Genomic DNA, 18,979 nt, shown 5'->3' on the forward strand with positions numbered 1-18,979 from the left:
AACACACTGTCTTGGCGAAAGAAAGCATTTTCGTACAACTTCATATAAATCGCTGTAACTTTTGATAGAAGACTCAGAAACACATGTTCATGGCTTTATCTTATAGAACTCAATATCCCCGTGCTGGGCAAACAGGTCTTTGCAGCCGTTTGAGCTAAGATTTTAAAATTATTCACATAATGAAAACCTATACTTTGTCTCGGGCGAGTTTACCATTCAAATGCATGTAACAGTGAGAAACACATTGTCTTGGCGAAAGAAAGCGTTTTTGAACAACTTCATATAAATCGCTCTAACTTTTGATAGAAGACTCAGAAATACATGTTCATGGCTTTATCTTATAGAACTCAATATCCCCGTGCTGGGCAGCTGTTTGAGCTAAGATTTTAAAATTATTCACATAATGAAAACCTATACTTTGTTTCAGGCGAGTTTCCCATTCAAATGCATGTAACAGTGAGAAACACACTGTCTTGGCGAAAGAAAGCGTTTTTGAACAACTTCATATAAATCGCTGTAACTTTTGATAGAAGACTCAGACAAACATGTTTATGGCTTTATCTTATAGAACTCAATGTCCCCGTGCTGGGCAAACAGGTTTTTGCAGCCGATTGAGCTAAGATTTTAAAATTATTCACATAATGAAAACCTATACTTTGTTTCAGGCGAGTTTCCCATTCAAATGCATGTAACAGTGAGAAACGCATTGTCTTGGCGACAGAAAGCGTTTTTGAACAACTTCATATAAATCGCTGTCACTTTTGATAGAAGACTCAGACAAACATGTTTATGGCTTTATCTTATAGAACTCAATATCCCCGTGCTGGGCAGCTGTTTGAGCTAAGATTTTAAAATTATTCACATAATGAAAACCTATACTTTGTTTCAGGCGAGTTTCCCATTCAAATGCATGTAACAGTGAGAAACGCATTGTCTTGGCGATAGAAAGCGTTTTTGTACAATTTCATAGAAATAGCTGTAACTTTTGATAGAAGACTCAGAAATACATGTTCATGGCTTTATCTTATAGAGCTCAATATCCCCGTGCTGGGCAAACAGGTTTTGCAACCGATTGAGCTAAGATTTTAAAATTATTCACATAATGAAAACCTGTACTTTGTCTCGGGCGAGTTTACCATTCAAATGCATGTAACAGTGAGAAACACATTGTCTTGGCGAAAGAAAGCGTTTTTGAACAACTTCATATAAATCGCTCTAACTTTTGATAGAAGACTCAGAAATACATGTTCATGGCTTTATCTTATAGAACTCAATATCCCCGTGCTGGGCAGCTGTTTGAGCTAAGATTTTAAAATTATTCACATAATGAAAACCTATACTTTGTTTCAGGCGAGTTTCCCATTCAAATGCATGTAACAGTGAGAAACACACTGTCTTGGCGAAAGAAAGCGTTTTTGAACAACTTCATATAAATCGCTGTAACTTTTGATAGAAGACTCAGACAAACATGTTTATGGCTTTATCTTATAGAACTCAATGTCCCCGTGCTGGGCAAACATGTTTTTGCAGCCGATTGAGCTAAGATTTTAAAATTATTCACATAATGAAAACCTATACTTTGTTTCAGGCGAGTTTCCCATTCAAATGCATGTAACAGTGAGAAACGCATTGTCCTGGCGAAAGAAAGCATTTTCGTACAACTTCATATAAATCGCTCTAACATTTGATAGAAGACTCAGAAATACATGTTCATGGCTTTATCTTATAGAACTCAATATCCCCGTGCTGGGCAAACAGGTTTTGCAGCTGTTTGAGCTAAGATTTTAAAATTATTCACATAATCAAATTCTATACTTTGTCTCGGGCGAGTTTCCCATTCAAATGCATGTAACAGTGAGAAACGCATTGTCTTGGCGACAGAAAGCGTTTTTGAACAACTTCATATAAATCGCTGTCACTTTTGATAGAAGACTCAGACAAACATGTTTATGGCTTTATCTTATAGAACTCAATATCCCCGTGCTGGGCAGCTGTTTGAGCTAAGATTTTAAAATTATTCACATAATGAAAACCTATACTTTGTTTCAGGCGAGTTTCCCATTCAAATGCATGTAACAGCGAGAAACGCACTAAAGTGGTGAAATAAAGCGTTTTTAATGGTCTTCATAAAGACAGCTGTAACTTTTGATAGTAGACTCGGAAATACATATTTATGGCTTTATCTTATAGAATTCAATATCCCCGTGCTGGGCAAACAGGTTTTGCAGCTGTTTGAGCTAAGATTTTAAAATTATTCACATAATCAAATTCTATACTTTGTCTCGGGCGAGTTTCCCATTCAAATGCATGTAACAGTGAGAAACGCATTGTCTTGGCGACAGAAAGCGTTTTTGAACAACTTCATATAAATCGCTGTAACTTTTGATAGAAGACTCACACAAACATGTTTATGGCTTTATCTTATAGAACTCAATATCCCCGTGCTGGGCAAACAGGTTTTTGCAGCCGATTGAGCTAAGATTTTAAAATTATTCACATAATGAAAACCTGTACTTTGTTTCAGGCGACTTTCCCATTCAAATGCATGTAACAGTGAGAAACACATTGTCTTGGCGAAAGAAAGCGTTTTTGAACAACTTCATATAAATCGCTGTAACTTTTGATAGAAGACTCAGACAAACATGTTTATGGCTTTATCTTATAGAACTCAATGTCCCCGTGCTGGGCAGCTGTTTGAGCTAAGATTTTAAAATTATTCACATAATGAAAACCTGTACTTTGTTTCAGGTGAGTTTCCCATTCAAATGCATGTAACAGTGAGAAACACACTGTCTTGGCGAAAGAAAGCATTTTCGTACAACTTCATATAAATCGCTGGAACTTTTGATAGAAGACTCAGAAACACATGTTCATGGCTTTATCTTATAGAACTCAATATCCCCGTGCTGGGCAAACATGTTTTTGCAGCCGATTGAGCTAAGATTTTAAAATTATTCACATAATGAAAACCTATACTTTGTTTCAGGCGAGTTTCCCATTCAAATGCATGTAACAGTGAGAAACGCATTGTCCTGGCGAAAGAAAGCATTTTCGTACAACTTCATATAAATCGCTGTCACTTTTGATAGAAGACTCCGAAATACATGTTTATGGCTTTATCTTATAGAACTCAATATTCCCGTGCTGGGCAAACAGGTCTTTGCAGCCGTTTGAGCTAAGATTTTAAAATTATTCACATAATGAAAACCTATACTTTGTTTCAGGCGAGTTTCCCATTCAAATGCATGTAACAGTGAGAAACACACTGTCTTGGCGAAAGAAAGCGTTTTTGAACAACTTCATATAAATCGCTGTAACTTTTGATAGAAGACTCAGAAACACATGTTTATGGCTTTATCTTATAGAACTCAATGTCCCCGTGCTGGGCAGCTGTTTGAGCTAAGATTTTAAAATTATTCACATAATGAAAACCTATACTTTGTTTCAGGCGAGTTTCCCATTCAAATGCATGTAACAGTGAGAAACACACTGTCTTGGCGAAAGAAAGCGTTTTTGAACAACTTCATATAAATCGCTGTAACTTTTGATAGTAGACTCGGAAATACATATTTATGGCTTTATCTTATAGAACTCAATATCCCCGTGCTGGGCAAACAGGTTTTGCAGCTGTTTGAGCTAAGATTTTAAAATTATTCACATAATGAAAACCTATACTTTGTTTCAGGCGAGTTTCCCATTCAAATGCATGTAACAGTGAGAAACACACTGTCTTGGCGAAAGAAAGCGTTTTTGAACAACTTCATATAAATCGCTGTAACTTTTGATAGAAGACTCAGACAAACATGTTTATGGCTTTATCTTATAGAACTCAATATTCCCGTGCTGGGCAGCTGTTTGAGCTAAGATTTTAAAATTATTCACATAATGAAAACCTATACTTTGTTTCGGGCGACTTTCCCATTCAAATGCATGTAACAGTGAGAAACGCATTGTCTTGGCGAAAGAAAGCATTTTCGTACAACTTCATATAAATCGCTCTAACTTTTGATAGAAGACTCAGAAATACATGTTCATGGCTTTATCTTATAGAACTCAATATCCCCGTGCTGGGCAGCTGTTTGAGCTAAGATTTTAAAATAATTCACATAATGAAAACCTATACTTTGTTTCAGGCGAGTTTCCCATTCAAATGCATGTAACAGCGAGAAACGCACTAAAGTGGTGAAATAAAGCGTTTTTAATGGTCTTCATAAAGACAGCTGTAACTTTTGATAGTAGACTCAGAAATACATATTTATGGCTTTATCTTATAGAACTCAATATCCCCGTGCTGGGCAAACAGGTTTTGCAGCCGTTTGAGCTAAGATTTTAAAATTATTCACATAATGAAATTCTATACTTTGTCTCGGGCGAGTTTCCCATTGAAATGCATGTAACAGTGAGAAACACACTGTCTTGGCGAAAGAAAGCATTTTCGTACAACTTCATATAAATCGCTGTAACTTTTGATAGAAGACTCAGAAACACATGTTTATGGCTTTATCTTATAGAACTCAATATCCCCGTGCTGGGCAAACAGGTTTTTGCAGCCGATTGAGCTAAGATTTTAAAATTATTCACATAATGAAAACCTATACTTTGTTTCAGGCGACTTTCCCATTCAAATGCATGTAACAGTGAGAAACACATTGTCTTGGCGAAAGAAAGCGTTTTTGAACAACTTCATATAAATCGCTGTAACTTTTGATAGAAGACTCAGACAAACATGTTTATGGCTTTATCTTATAGAACTCAATGTCCCCGTGCTGGGCAGCTGTTTGAGCTAAGATTTTAAAATTATTCACATAATGAAAACCTATACTTTGTTTCAGGCGAGTTTCCCATTCAAATGCATGTGACAGTGAGAAACACACTGTCTTGGCGAAAGAAAGCATTTTCGTACAACTTCATATAAATCGCTGTAACTTTTGATAGAAGACTCAGAAACACATGTTCATGGCTTTATCTTATAGAACTCAATATCCCCGTGCTGGGCAAACAGGTCTTTGCAGCCGTTTGAGCTAAGATTTTAAAATTATTCACATAATGAAAACCTATACTTTGTTTCAGGCGAGTTTCCCATTCAAATGCATGTAACAGTGAGAAACGCATTGTCCTGGCGAAAGAAAGCATTTTCGTACAACTTCATATAAATCGCTCTAACTTTTGATAGAAGACTCAGAAATACATGTTCATGGCTTTATCTTATAGAACTCAATATCCCCGTGCTGGGCAAACAGGTTTTGCAGCTGTTTGAGCTAAGATTTTAAAATTATTCACATAATCAAATTCTATACTTTGTCTCGGGCGAGTTTCCCATTCAAATGCATGTAACAGTGAGAAACGCATTGTCTTGGCGACAGAAAGCGTTTTTGAACAACTTCATATAAATCGCTGTCACTTTTGATAGAAGACTCAGACAAACATGTTTATGGCTTTATCTTATAGAACTCAATATCCCCGTGCTGGGCAGCTGTTTGAGCTAAGATTTTAAAATTATTCACATAATGAAAACCTATACTTTGTTTCAGGCGAGTTTCCCATTCAAATGCATGTAACAGTGAGAAACGCATTGTCTTGGCGATAGAAAGCGTTTTTGTACAATTTCATAGAAATAGCTGTAACTTTTGATAGAAGACTCAGAAATACATGTTCATGGCTTTATCTTATAGAACTCAATATCCCCGTGCTGGGCAAACAGGTTTTGCAGCCGATTGAGCTAAGATTTTAAAATTATTCACATAATGAAAACCTGTACTTTGTCTCGGGCGAGTTTACCATTCAAATGCATGTAACAGTGAGAAACACATTGTCTTGGCGAAAGAAAGCGTTTTTGAACAACTTCATATAAATCGCTCTAACTTTTGATAGAAGACTCAGAAATACATGTTCATGGCTTTATCTTATAGAACTCAATATCCCCGTGCTGGGCAGCTGTTTGAGCTAAGATTTTAAAATTATTCACATAATGAAAACCTATACTTTGTTTCAGGCGAGTTTCCCATTCAAATGCATGTAACAGTGAGAAACACACTGTCTTGGCGAAAGAAAGCGTTTTTGAACAACTTCATATAAATCGCTGTAACTTTTGATAGAAGACTCAGACAAACATGTTTATGGCTTTATCTTATAGAATTCAATATCCTCGTGCTGGGCAAACATGTTTTTGCAGCCGATTGAGCTAAGATTTTAAAATTATTCACATAATGAAAACCTATACTTTGTTTCAGGCGAGTTTCCCATTCAAATGCATGTAACAGTGAGAAACGCATTGTCCTGGCGAAAGAAAGCATTTTCGTACAACTTCATATAAATCGCTCTAACTTTTGATAGAAGACTCAGAAACACATTTCTATGGCTTCATCTTATAGAACTCAATATCCCCGTGCTGGGCAGCTGTTTGAGCTAAGATTTTAAAATTATTCACATAATGAAAACCTATACTTTGTTTCAGGCGAGTTTCCCATTCAAGACGGCACTGCAGGAAACAATTTTTCGGTGAAAGAAAATGACAGAATAAATGTCCCGGTAAGTAATATTAAGTTTGTTGAGTTTAGTAAACTTCGGTAAAATTAGAATACCAAGGAAAAAATAACACTTAAAGAATTATTGCAGCCGTCGAATATTTCAGACAGTATGCTACTGAGGGCAGCTAACATAAGAGTTATGAGTTATAAGATGTAATCTAAGTCGTAACATTGCTGTATGGAGCTACAGATTTGGTTGCAGGTTAACATAGCTGGACTGGCCATCGGGCATACCGGACATATCCCCAGTGACTTATTTTTTATTTTTTTTTGTAATGGCATGAACAATGAGAGGTGGTGGATTGGCCAGATGCAGGTCGATGTGTAGAAATAACTTGGTTGTTTGGTGGTGGCTATGGTGGGGCTTCCACAGAGGCCAGCAGGTGGATGAGGGAAGGGGAGGCAGGAGGAGAGCCCCGAGGCAGCCGCCAGTCCGAGTGTCAGGTGAACTGAACTTCAGGTAAGAAGTCATAACCTGCAGTCTATCTGGGTCAGATATAAACCAAGTTTAGGTGGAGTTTATTTTCATGTTGCTGACTTTTTACTGTCAGTTGCAATAACTCATACTGCGTTTTAGCCAGCTGGGTGGGTGCTATGATGTTACTGATAGTGAACTTTATTTTATTCATAAGGTTAGTTAGTAGAGTTGCCAACGGCTCCTTAAAAAAATGGAATGGTCCCTCATTCAGAGAAAATATTACACGTTTCGTATTGAGCTGAGAAGAGACGCAGTTTGTCCCGAACTTTAGCTAGAATGGAAAAAAGACACAAAGCTGGATTTATTCTGTCTTTATGCTGCACAGCTGCCTCTTCTTCTCTCATTCTCTCCCCTGCCTCTCCTGTTGCTACTTCAATCATGAAACTGATCAATGATCAGCTGATCGGCTTTTCTCTCTTGTTTATTTATCGCCCACTTTGCACCAGAAAGAGGAAACCAGCGGATGTCGCGCTAAACAACAGCAGCACGTTTAAGCTTGATCAGCTGTTGTTAGAATTTATTTAATATTAATTTCTAGTATCAGCTGTTGTTTGCTGGAGCCACAGCTGTAAAGCTGCTGGTCATGATATCGGTTTGGATATGTGGTGAGAGGGAAACATGAAGATGATACCAGGAGATGTCCTTACTGAACCATCAGAGCTGAACAGGTGATGGAGAAACAGGTTTACCTTTTAGGTCACATGAATGAGTTGAAGGGAAGTTATGAACTGTTTCTGAGAGACAAATAACACCAGGATCCTTTTTTATGTAGCTGACAGCTGGTAACTGTGCAGGGGCGGGTCTAGGAAAGTTTTGCCAGGGGGGCATGTAGGGCATTAACAGGGAAAGGCACAAAGAAATACTTTTCTTTCTTATTCTCATTTAAAATACCTAGCTTTTATTAAATAATTATCTAAATCTTACAACCAAAGTTTTTATCTGACGTAAAATGTATAGAAATCATACATATACCAACAAGACTATACATCACTGTCACAACAGGGTTTGTTTTCAGTCAAAGTCTTTATGGCTTTAATACCTGGTGGGTCGGTCTGTAGTGAAAATGCCCAATTTTTTTGTCCCAGTCCAGCCCTGCAGGTTAATACTGGCAGTGTCACCATGCCAGCTGACTGTATTTCATCATCAGCCAGTGTTGTTCTTTATCAATATTACCAAAGTTTACCATAAGGCAGCATAGAAAGTATTTACTTGCTTTCAGGTTTTATTCAAATGTTAGTCTTTTCATTTGTTTCCCCACTTTTTTCCTGTTTCAAAATCAAACACCAGTTTGTGAGAAGATTATCTTCTTTTTTTAATAAGCAGATAAAGTTTTACATTGGAATTGGCTAATTTGTCAATTGTATGTTAAAAATGTTCGTATTTTAATATTCAAAAATGTTTTTGCCCAAAACATATGTGCACTATATGTCAGTAAAAATACTATGTAAATATTGATGTCCTTGACTGCTGAGTAAACACTGACAAAGCACTGATTGTATCTCTTGTACTTTATCAACGCAGTATCTAAAAACTTTGCACCGTAGTGGTTAAAATCTCATTCTAATAAGAGTTAAAAGTGCATTTGGTTATTAGGTTTATAGGATTATTGAATTATGGTTAAGGGTTGGTAGAATTTTTTTTTTAAACATTATCTGCCAATTAAATCTGCCACCCTTCTCCAAATCTGTGCCCCTACCTGGCCCCCCCAACAAAAATTTTCTAGACACGCCACTGGTGTGTAAAAGCAGCAGGATATATATTTTAGTTCTGCTGAGCCAAATAAGACAGGTCAGGGTGAAGAAGTGACAGCCAAAGAAAAGCTTACCACAAAACGGAAAAGTTATGACAAATCAGACTATAAGGCAAAAAGAAAGTGCAGCTTTATGGTTTCATGGACAAAATAATTTCTGTGGCTGCAATATGACAAGCTAAATAACCAGGGCTGCACATAAGTGGTCCGCAGGTGCGCACTCGCTGTCAAAATAAAAAACGCGCACAAGATAAGAAGTTGCAACGCGTGTTTGCGTACATAGGATTTTCTGGAGAAGGACAGACATTTGTTTAGAACTCTTAAAGATGTTGAAGAAGCTCCTTTAAGCAATTACTTTGGTGTTCCTCCACCTCCAAAGAAATGTCAGAAGGAGTCCAAACCACAAAAGAAGCACGTATTATCGGAAAAGTGGTTGCAGGAGGTGAGCTGGCTTCAAACAAATGATGAACGCACAGAGATGTGGTTCAGAATGTGCCGTGAAAATCCCACTCTAGCGGACAAAAACAGTGCTTTTTATATGGACGCAAACGCGTGTTGCAACTTCTTATCTTTTATTTTGACAGCGAATGCACACATACGGACCACTTATGTGCACCCGTGTAAATAACATAATGTTCTGCCGGGTGTGTCGTTGGTTTTGCCTCGATTTCCGAGTCGACAAGCGCCTTTGTTATTGGGACCAGTCATTTTAAGAAAGGTCCCCGTTAGAACCCATAAGAAATGCATTATTGCTCAGTCTGCACTATCTTTCCCAGAACAAACACCAATTGCAAATAACATACTAAAAATAAACCTGAAAAATCTGCTTAGAACAGCGTACTATGTTGCAAAGAGTGAACTACCACAGGCACAATTTAGCAGTCTTTGCAAACTTCAAAAACCCGTGACTTCAGTGGAAAATTCAAATTCAGGATCTGACACAGACCAATTCATGTTCTACAGTTCTTACAAGTTCATAGAAATTTCTGTTTAATTAGAACCAAGTATTTGAGTTGATGATTGAAATTTTTATACAATGTTGTAATTTGTGTTTCAACAATTTTTTGATTAATGTTTTGTTTCTGTTACAATATTATACTTTAATGTATAATGTTGTAACAGAAACAAAACAGGAAACAAAACATCAATCAAAAAATTGCGCTCTTTTTTATTCGGGCTACTTAAATTTATTTTGGGCTACCAAAAACTGAAGAGTCCCTGCCCGAAGGGCTACCAGGGACTTTGAAATTTTGCGAGCCCTGCATTGGGTAATATGTCACACTGAATACACATTGAACACAACCGCATGAAAGATGAAGAAAAACAATTCACTTAGATATGAAACAATGCAGTAGCCCCACCTACTGGCAATTGTTCCAACTGTTTTTTAGAATAGAAAACCATAAAAGTAACAATTTTCTATTTTATTTAGATTTCCAAAGGCTTGTCAGATTTGGCACATGATAAAAAGTGATGCAAAACTGCACAGCACTTGCAAAATGTATTTTATTCTAAATAAAATAAAAGAATCAAAAACTTATCTTCTTGTAAAATATCAAAATTCATTCTTCAAAAAAATGAAAAGAAAACAGTTTTGAGAATGGACTTTTTATAATGGAAAACATAGTTCTTTTGAAGAAATAAATATAATAAACTGGCAAAAATTAAAATGCACTATTTATTTAACATAACTTCAAACTGAAGCTTCAATGAAGCTTTGAGAGCACAGCACTGCAATCTTGTAACACAAGTACTAATAATTCAATCATAAACACACTCTCAAACCTCTTGAATCTGCCCCATTTTAGTTTTTATACAGTTTATGATAATTAAATATCAGCATGTATGTTAATTAATTAGTTTTGTTCTTGCACTTGTGTATCTCTTTGGATCATACTGACTTGTTTTTTGTTTTGCTTTTCCCTCTGATTTTTATGCCCATTACAAAAATCCAAATGTTTCCTTATTTCATTTTTCTGATCATGTCTTCCAAAGACATGGTCTTGACCATACTGAAGAAATGCCCTATGCCCTAACAAAACAACTAAAAGCTCTCATGGGAGGAAAACTATTAAGCAAGACTAAGACATTGAAAACCAACTGAATGGATTCAATTTAATTGTGTTTTCCTTTTAAATTCAAGTGCTTTATTGTTCAGACCGATAAAAGATGGGATGGAGTCATTGTGAGCAGCAGTTTTTCTGTAGGTGAAGAGGCATTGTGACAGAGATGAAGGTCGACCCTGCCTTTGTTAGGCACCCTGGGAATTGTCTTAGCAGGTTTGCTCTTTGGTCTTTAATGCCTTCAGTTTTTCCAGAAATTCGGATTCTGCGCCATCCTCCTCTGAAAGTTTTCATACCACTTGAGGATGCAACTGGAAGGAATAAAAGTCTCTGTGGGGTTTGGCAGCATCTGGGCCTGCGACACAGCAAAGGAAGAGGCGAAGTTGTACAGACTGTCCAACATCTTTTGGGTGAACTGCAGGAAGGTGTCCACGGTGGACACGGCGGCGCTGGACACCGGGATCTGCTGAGCCAGCTGCTCCAGAGCCTCCACTGACACGCCGACCTGAGCAACGGAGGGAGACGCAGAAGAGGTCATAATACCGAAGGGGTGCGCCCCGCCCTCCCCAGCCTTCAGCCCAGAGATCTTGAAGATGGCACTTGGCTTATCGTTGGTGATGAAGCCGAGTAGCTGCCACACGGGACCGCCACTCGCCGGATCAGGGAAAGAGAAGTATACGGCACCGCCCATGCCGGCAGGGAATGGCACGGTACCTAGCATAAATACCACCACATGGTTCACATTCTCGTAGTCCGACAGGTTAAAGAGGAACTTGTCCGGGGCAAGTTGCACCGCGTCTGTCTGCACCAACCTCCCTGCGACCAAACAGCCGAACATCACTGCTGACAGTTAGTAAACAGCCTATAGCTTCGGCTTAGCCTGCACCAGGTTAGAGTCAGTACTGCAGCTCCCGCCGTCTAACAACCGGAGTTACTGAGACACTCAATTACACACAGAAAAGTGTTGGACAGCAAACATGAGCGTAGCTTCCCAAGGTTACCAGAAACTTCTTCTACAGTTATACTAGCCCTGCCCTCTTGTGGCGTCTTCTTCTTCTTCATGTGACGGTGGCAAACTCGACGCCTGGGCGCCACCGACTGGTTTGGAATAATTACTTCATTAGCCTAAACACTAAATACACCCAATAAAAGTGAATTTGTTCTTCTTCTTTTACAGGACGAAGCTAGGATCAAACATTTAGGGGTCAGAGGCGCCATACATGATGTCATGTGTACAGTGTGTGCAATTAATATTATTGGAATAAGCAGCTTGCAAACATTTTCAATTATTTTTCCTTTACAAACCCAAATTCAGCTGGGGCACATGCAAATGTTTCTTTCAAAAGCAATCAATTAGTTGGATGACCTATTGTAGTGTCTAAGAATGATTCAAAATGAATAATCGCAATCAGTATAATACACCAGTTTCAAACTGAGCACCTTAGTTATCAAACATGAGGCAAAGCCTCAATCATGTTGTCCACAATTTTCCAAAATAATTTAAATTTGTATTTGTATTTGCAGCAAAGCAGACAACAACATTTTTTCAGCCTCTCAACCATATAAATGAATAATAACTTTATTTGTATAGCACTTTCAAAGTTAAAAAATGCTACATAGTTTGAATAAAAGCCATGCATTGAAGATAACCGGCGTGTTCAACAATATGGATATATAAACAGACACATATGGTCAGACATGACAGCGACTCTGTTGCATTCTGACAGAAGTACACCGCTTGCTATAACTCTCGTGTGGCTCACCTGTCACCCTGCTAGACCCTTTCATGTATGACTATTAAGTTACAGACCCCTAGGCACAAATGTTTGATGTGGTCTAGCCAACTTGTTTTGATGATCAGACAAATCATACACAATAGTTTGAAATAGAGAGAGTGTGCCTTGCTTTAAAAAAAAGGAATCATAACTGTATAATTTGTGTAAAATATCTAAAGTATCTTATATTGAATGGAAAACTAAACTGTCAGAGCTTTTCATGTTGTTTTGTGTGTTTGTTTTGTTTTTCACAATGAATATACTGTTTATATGGTTTTTATATACATTCATAAACATACACACTTGTTGTTGTCTTCTTCCAACAACTCCTGCAGCTCCTGAAAGTACCACAGTCATGCAAATTACTTTGCATGTCATCACAATGAATGTGTTTGTTTGTTTGTTTGTTTTCCTTTCATGCCTGTTTCACTTACTTTGGAAGTATCCACCAGTTAGCTGACTTTAAGAAATACCACTAGCCTTAGTAGTGTAGGAAAGAAAAGGGCAGGTAGACTACTGTATTCCACCAATTCAATTGTAATTATAAAAAAAACACATTTGTCTGTCTTTTGATAATATATGGTTTCAAGATCTCAGTATTTGAGAAAATACTATTGTGGTCTTTTTTTTTCACTTGCCTCTTGAATGGTCCCACAACTGTACATGGGCCCCTGAAACCGTTCTTCTCTAAGTTTCAGCCTAGTTTTGGGGACAACCAAAAGCAGCTGGTCAACTGATATAAGGGCCCGCGAGGGCATACAAGACTGAAGTACGAAAGGTAAGAAATGTATGGAGAACCAAGACTGTTTAGGGATTTATAAGCCAACATTAGGACTTTTAAATTAATTCTGTGATAAACAGGAAGCCAATGAAGAGAGGACATGAGAGAACTTCAGCTCAGCTCGGATGCATAGATTGCATAGGTCTTAACTAGATCACACAGGAAAAGCAGATAAGGCCATTTTAGTGCACAACATCAGGATTCTTTTTATTTCTTTTTTTTTTTCTGAAAAAATACTGATTTTACATATGTCCACAGTATTTTTAGAAACCAGAACTTTAGACTTTTTGTTGAATTTTCTCTATTATTATTGCTTATTTCTTTTTTCTATCTTTTTCTCTCATCTTTCTCCAGCAAATATTATATATTGATTCCACCAATTTTATTTTTATTGACTGAGTGCATACCAGCAGCACATGAGCTAAAGTGGATCAAGTACTCTCTTATTTAGTACTTGCCCAACCTGCTATGAGGCAGGTTGAGAGGCTAAGGAGAGAAACATTAGTGAAAGGTGATATGTGCTACCCTGCATCTTAACCAAAGTGCACCGGGAGATGCATATGCATATTCTGCATATTCTATGATCTTTTAGACAGAAGATACAAAAGCTAAATTGGCTTTATGAGCACTGCATGTATACTTATAAAGGTAGGCTAAAGCTTTCGTAGTTGTCTGTAAAGATTGTTGTACTATTCTTTTCTCTGCATATAACCAGAGGTGGTAGAAGTAGAAGTACCGCTACTACACTAAAAAAAAAAGGGATTGGCCAGCTCTTGGATTTATGTAAGCATCTTGCTGGTATTTAACACAAGTGCCTCATGCTTTAAAATTAAGTGTAACTATATAGAAACTACATAATATGCAGAGCGGGTAGATTAAATTGTTCATATCATGTTCGAGTAAAGTAAGTCAATAAAATAGCAATGTTAAATCCTGCGACACCGCACGGGATTTCAGTCTCGCGCGCTTTTGATCGTGGTTTGAGGAAGGCATCCATCTCAGTCAAGTCGAGCAGCCGCCTCTACTTTTTTTGGTATACCAAAAAAAGTAAATGGGTGGTTGTTTCATTAAAAAAGTCTACCTTGTAATTTGAACACATAAATGTCTTGGTTCTATCTTGAATTAAATCACGTAGGATCTGTATGAAATTCAACAACTTAATTTGTTCTTGTAGAGATGACATTATACAATCTACTGTAGTGTTTAGTTGCTGGACTCATGAAATTAACAAGATCACATGAGATTTCAAACTGCAGAAAAATCACTGGAGTTATAAGAGGCAGACAACTACACACACACCACGTGTATGTTATTGCTTTTTATTATGGGGTAACCTGTCAAGGACAAAAATGTAAAGAAAATTCTGCATCAAGACTTGAAATCTTTAACCTTTAACGTTAACTAGTAATGACTTCATGAACTTCTTCACAAATAAAATTTTTATCATTAGAGAAAAAATTACCAGTAATCATCCCACAGATGTAATATTATCTACAGCTACTCTTAGTACCATTGATGTTAAGTTAGACTCTTTTTCTCCAATTGATCTTTCTGAGTTAACTTCAATAATTACTTCCTCCAAACCATCATCGTGTCTTTTAGACCCCATTCCTACAAAACTGCTCAAAGAAGTCCTGCCATTAATTAATTCTTCGATCTTAAATATGATCAACCTATCTCTAATAATCGGCTATGTACCACAGGCCTTCAAGCTGGCTGTAGTTAAACCTTTACTCAAAAAGCCATCTCTAGACCCAGCAGTCTTAGCTAATTATAGGCCAATCTCCAACCTTCCTTTCATATCAAAAATCCTTGAAAGAGTAGTTGTCAAACAGCTAACAGATCATCTGCAGAGGAATGGTTTATTTGAAGAGTTTCAGTCAGGTTTCAGAGCTCATCACAGCACAGAAACAGCTTTAGTGAAGGTTACAAATGATCTTCTTATGGCCTCTGACAGTGGACTCATCTCTGTGCTTGTCCTGCTAGACCTTAGTGCAGCATTCGATACTGTCGACCATAATATCCTATTAGAGCGATTAGAACATGCTGTAGGTATTACAGGTACTGCACTGCAGTGGTTTGTATCATATCTATCTAATAGACTCCAATTTGTGCATGTAAATGGGAAGTCCTCTTCACACACTGAGGTTAATTATGGAGTTCCACAAGGTTCAGTGCTAGGACCAATTCTGTTTACATTATACATGCTTCCCTTAGGCAGCATCATTAGAAGACATAGCATACATTTTCACTGCTATGCTGATGACACCCAGCTCTATCTATCCATGAAGCCAGATAACACACACCAATTAGTTAAACTGCAGGAATGTCTTAAAGACATAAAGACCTGGATGGCCGCTAACTTTCTGCTTCTTAATTCAGATCAAACTGGGGTTATTGTACTCGGCCCTGACAAGCTTAGAAATATGATATCTAACCAGATTCTTACTCTGGATGGCATTACCTTGGCCTCCAGTAACGCTGTGAGGAACCTTGGAGTCATTTTTGACCAGGACATGTCCTTCAACGCACATATTAAACAAATATGTAAGACTGCGTTCTTCCATTTGTGCAACATCTCTAAAATTAGAAATATCCTGTCTCAGAGTGACGCTGAAAAACTAGTTCATGCATTTATTACTTCCAGGCTGGACTACTGTAATTCATTATTATCAGGATGTCCAAAAAACTCACTGAAAAGCCTTCAGCTAATCCAAAATGCTGCAGCAAGAGTGCTGACAGGGACTAGAAAGAGAGAGCATATTTCTCCTGTTTTGGCTTCCCTTCATTGGCTTCCTGTTAAATCCAGAATTGAATTCAAAATCCTGCTCCTCACATACAAGGTCTTAAATAATCAGGCCCCATCTTATCTTAATGACCTTGTAGTACCATATCACCCTATTAGAGCACTTCGCTCTCGCTCTGCAGGCCTACTTGTTGTTCCTAGAGTATTTAAAAGTAGAATGGGAGGGAGAGCCTTCCGTTTTCAGGCCCCTCTTCTGTGGAACCAGCTTCCAGTTTGGATTCGGGAGACAGACACTATCTCTACTTTCAAGATTAGGCTTAAAACTTTCCTTTTTGCTAAAGCGTATAGTTAGGGCTGGAGCAGGTGACCCTGAATCCTCCCTTAGTTATGCTGCAATAGACATAGGCTGCCGGGGGATTCCCATGATGCATTGAGTTTTTCCTTTCCAGTCACCTTTCTCGCTCACTATGTATTAACAGACCTCTCTGCATTGAATCATATCTGTTATTAATCTCTGTCTCTCTTCCACAGCATGTCTTTTATCCTGTCTTCCTTCTCTCACCCCAACCGGTCGCAGCAGATGGCCGCCCCTCCCTGAGCCTGGTTCTGCCGGAGGTTTCTTCCTGTTAAAAGGGAGTTTTTCCTTCCCACTGTCGCCAAAGTGCTTGCTCATAGGGGGTCATATGATTGTTGGGTTTTTCTCTGTATCTATGAAGCGCCTTGAGGCGACTTTTGTTGTGATTTGGCGCTATATAAATAAAATTGAATTGAATTGAATTGAATTGAAATCATAGCTTTCCTATTTTTGATGGTTAGTGCTGTTGCCTCACAGTAAGAAGGTCCTGGGGTTCAAATCCACAATCTGCTGCAAATGGTTGTTTGTGTCTATGTGATAGACTGGTGAGCTGTCCAGGGTGTACCCTGGCTTCAATGTCCACTATTGAATCAAATAAATCCAACATGGCTGAGGCTGGAATAAAATGTATCCATCAAATGGTACTCTTTATTAAGGAAAGGATGAATTTACTCACAAAAGACCCCACCCCCTCTAATTGGTCCAATTGGTGCACAGTATTTTGAGAAACCAGAACTTCAGACTTTAAAAAAAAAAAAAAAGTTCTGGCATGGTCTCTTTTATATGATACCTGATTCAGGTGAGCATCTGAATAGCCTAAGTCAGGGGTTATCAAACCAAAGGAGAAAATAAACATCCACATAAGCAAAGCTCAAACTGCAATAAAGCGCATGGAAGACGTTTTTTATATTTGGACCAAGTCCTATAAATAATTCAATAACATATATACTTCAATCACTTATATATAAATTAGGAACACCATAACCAAAGCTCCCTAACCTGGCACACTAGTTTACTCGCGGCGCTCATAAACTTTGAGCTCCTTTTATTCTTTTGCTCCATATACAGCGAAGGACGCAACCAGGAAAAGGTGAATACTGCTAACACTCTTCTCTTAAATACATGTACAAAGAGTTTAGATTTACAAAACAAATAATAAATTTTGAACAGCTCTAACTCAGGTTCTTTTTCCTCACACACGTAGGATGGCCAGTCCTCCTCATCTTCCTCAAACAGTCACTTAAATACTATATCAAACCTGATAAACCTAATAAAGAATCACTAACCCACAAATGTAATTCTGTTTTATGTAGTTTTTAAAAATACCAATCCCTCAAATGAATAAAAATACAGGTAAGTGAAATGGATCTGCTATACAGATGTTTTTGCTGTTGTAGTAGAATTGTCTTGGTTATTCCAGCAATAGGTGTGTGCTACACAAACCTATCACTATTATAGTGAATGATCTGCTGTCATGTTCCTCCAGTCCTCTCCAGTGCTCCGTTTGTTTGTGTTTCTCTCTCTTCTCCTCACTCCTCTCTGTAAGGGCGCCACTCCATTCCGGGTCCCCGCCCTTGGCCAACACACCTGGTTGCAATCGTTTGAGTCTTGCCTGATTGATTGTAACAACAACCTTAATGAAAGTATATGAATCTAGATAATGAATCAAGATAATGTTAAAACACATATGAAACAATGAAGCCTTCATTCAGTTTAATTTAACCAGCCCATAGTTATCCTTCTTGTAAACTTAGGCTGCTGAACAGGGTTCTGCTTGAGATCATTTCCTCTTCAAATGGAATTCGTCCTCCCCACTGTCACCAAGAGCTTGTTTATAGTGTTTTGTTGAATAAATAGAATTCTCTCTCTGATATTATAAGGTCATTACTTGTATTATAAAGCATGAGATGACCGTTAATGTCAAATTTAGGTCACATTTAATTATACATTTAATTGTAACTGTTAAAGGTCCGAGGCATTCGGATAGTTGGTAGTCTGTGCCTCATTTTAGTAACATTTACCAGTATTTAAAATTAACAGCCAGGAAGGCTGCTTCCCCACAGTTTGGCAATGGAAATCTAAAACGGTGAGTTAGAATACAGAGTGAGTTTCAGAAACATAAGAAGGTATGAAGGTAAGAAGGTTCAAACTGATTTTGGATTTTATATAAAGGTAAGAGTATTTTCAAATCCCTACTGTAGGATATTGTACAGGATATTGTGGCTCTGCCAAAAATGGACTGATGCGTGTGTGGTTTTTTGTTTTGTTTTGTTTGTTTTGTTTTTTGCTGAGAGAAGTTCGGGAGACAATTTAGCAGTTTACACTATTTTGTAATCAGGCAGTTAAAGATTCGTTAAAGACACAGGTGTCAATGTCAGGCAGTCTGCACACAGAGAAGTGAAGTACAGTTCAAAATTCAAAATATATATTAGACACATGAAAACAGGAAATAATTGTGACTGGCTATTGATGGGGAGATGCCGTGGTTATATTTTAATTTGAAA

At 37.8% G+C, this 18,979-nt stretch overlaps 1 protein-coding gene and 1 long non-coding RNA gene across 8 annotated transcripts in view; one reads left to right on the plus strand and one right to left on the minus strand.

Moving 5' to 3' along the window:
• Nucleotides 1-9,322, plus strand: part of LOC146685480 (uncharacterized) — a 43,677-nt gene extending 34,355 nt beyond the window's left edge. For all 7 annotated transcript variants that reach the window (XR_014916681.1, XR_014916680.1, XR_014916683.1 and 4 more), the window contains 2 exons: nt 6,455-6,528; nt 6,901-9,322. This is a non-coding gene — a long non-coding RNA (uncharacterized LOC146685480). The remainder of the gene's footprint in view (nt 1-6,454; nt 6,529-6,900) is intronic.
• Nucleotides 9,323-10,243: 921 nt separating this feature from the next.
• On the minus strand, nt 10,244-11,889 carry hikeshi (heat shock protein nuclear import factor hikeshi). The gene has a single exon (XM_085441143.1). It carries the CDS (start codon nt 11,654-11,656, stop codon nt 11,060-11,062), a length of 597 nt encoding a protein of 198 aa, XP_085297269.1. The 5' UTR covers nt 11,657-11,889; the 3' UTR covers nt 10,244-11,059.
• Nucleotides 11,890-18,979: the final 7,090 nt, after the last annotated feature.

The sequence above is a fragment of the Copadichromis virginalis genome, linkage group LG19 (genome assembly GCF_057382275.1).
Source record: "Copadichromis virginalis isolate Kocher_CV1m ecotype Utaka linkage group LG19, C_Virginalis_male_GT1.1, whole genome shotgun sequence".
In the NCBI taxonomy this organism is placed as follows: Eukaryota; Metazoa; Chordata; class Actinopteri; order Cichliformes; family Cichlidae; genus Copadichromis; species Copadichromis virginalis.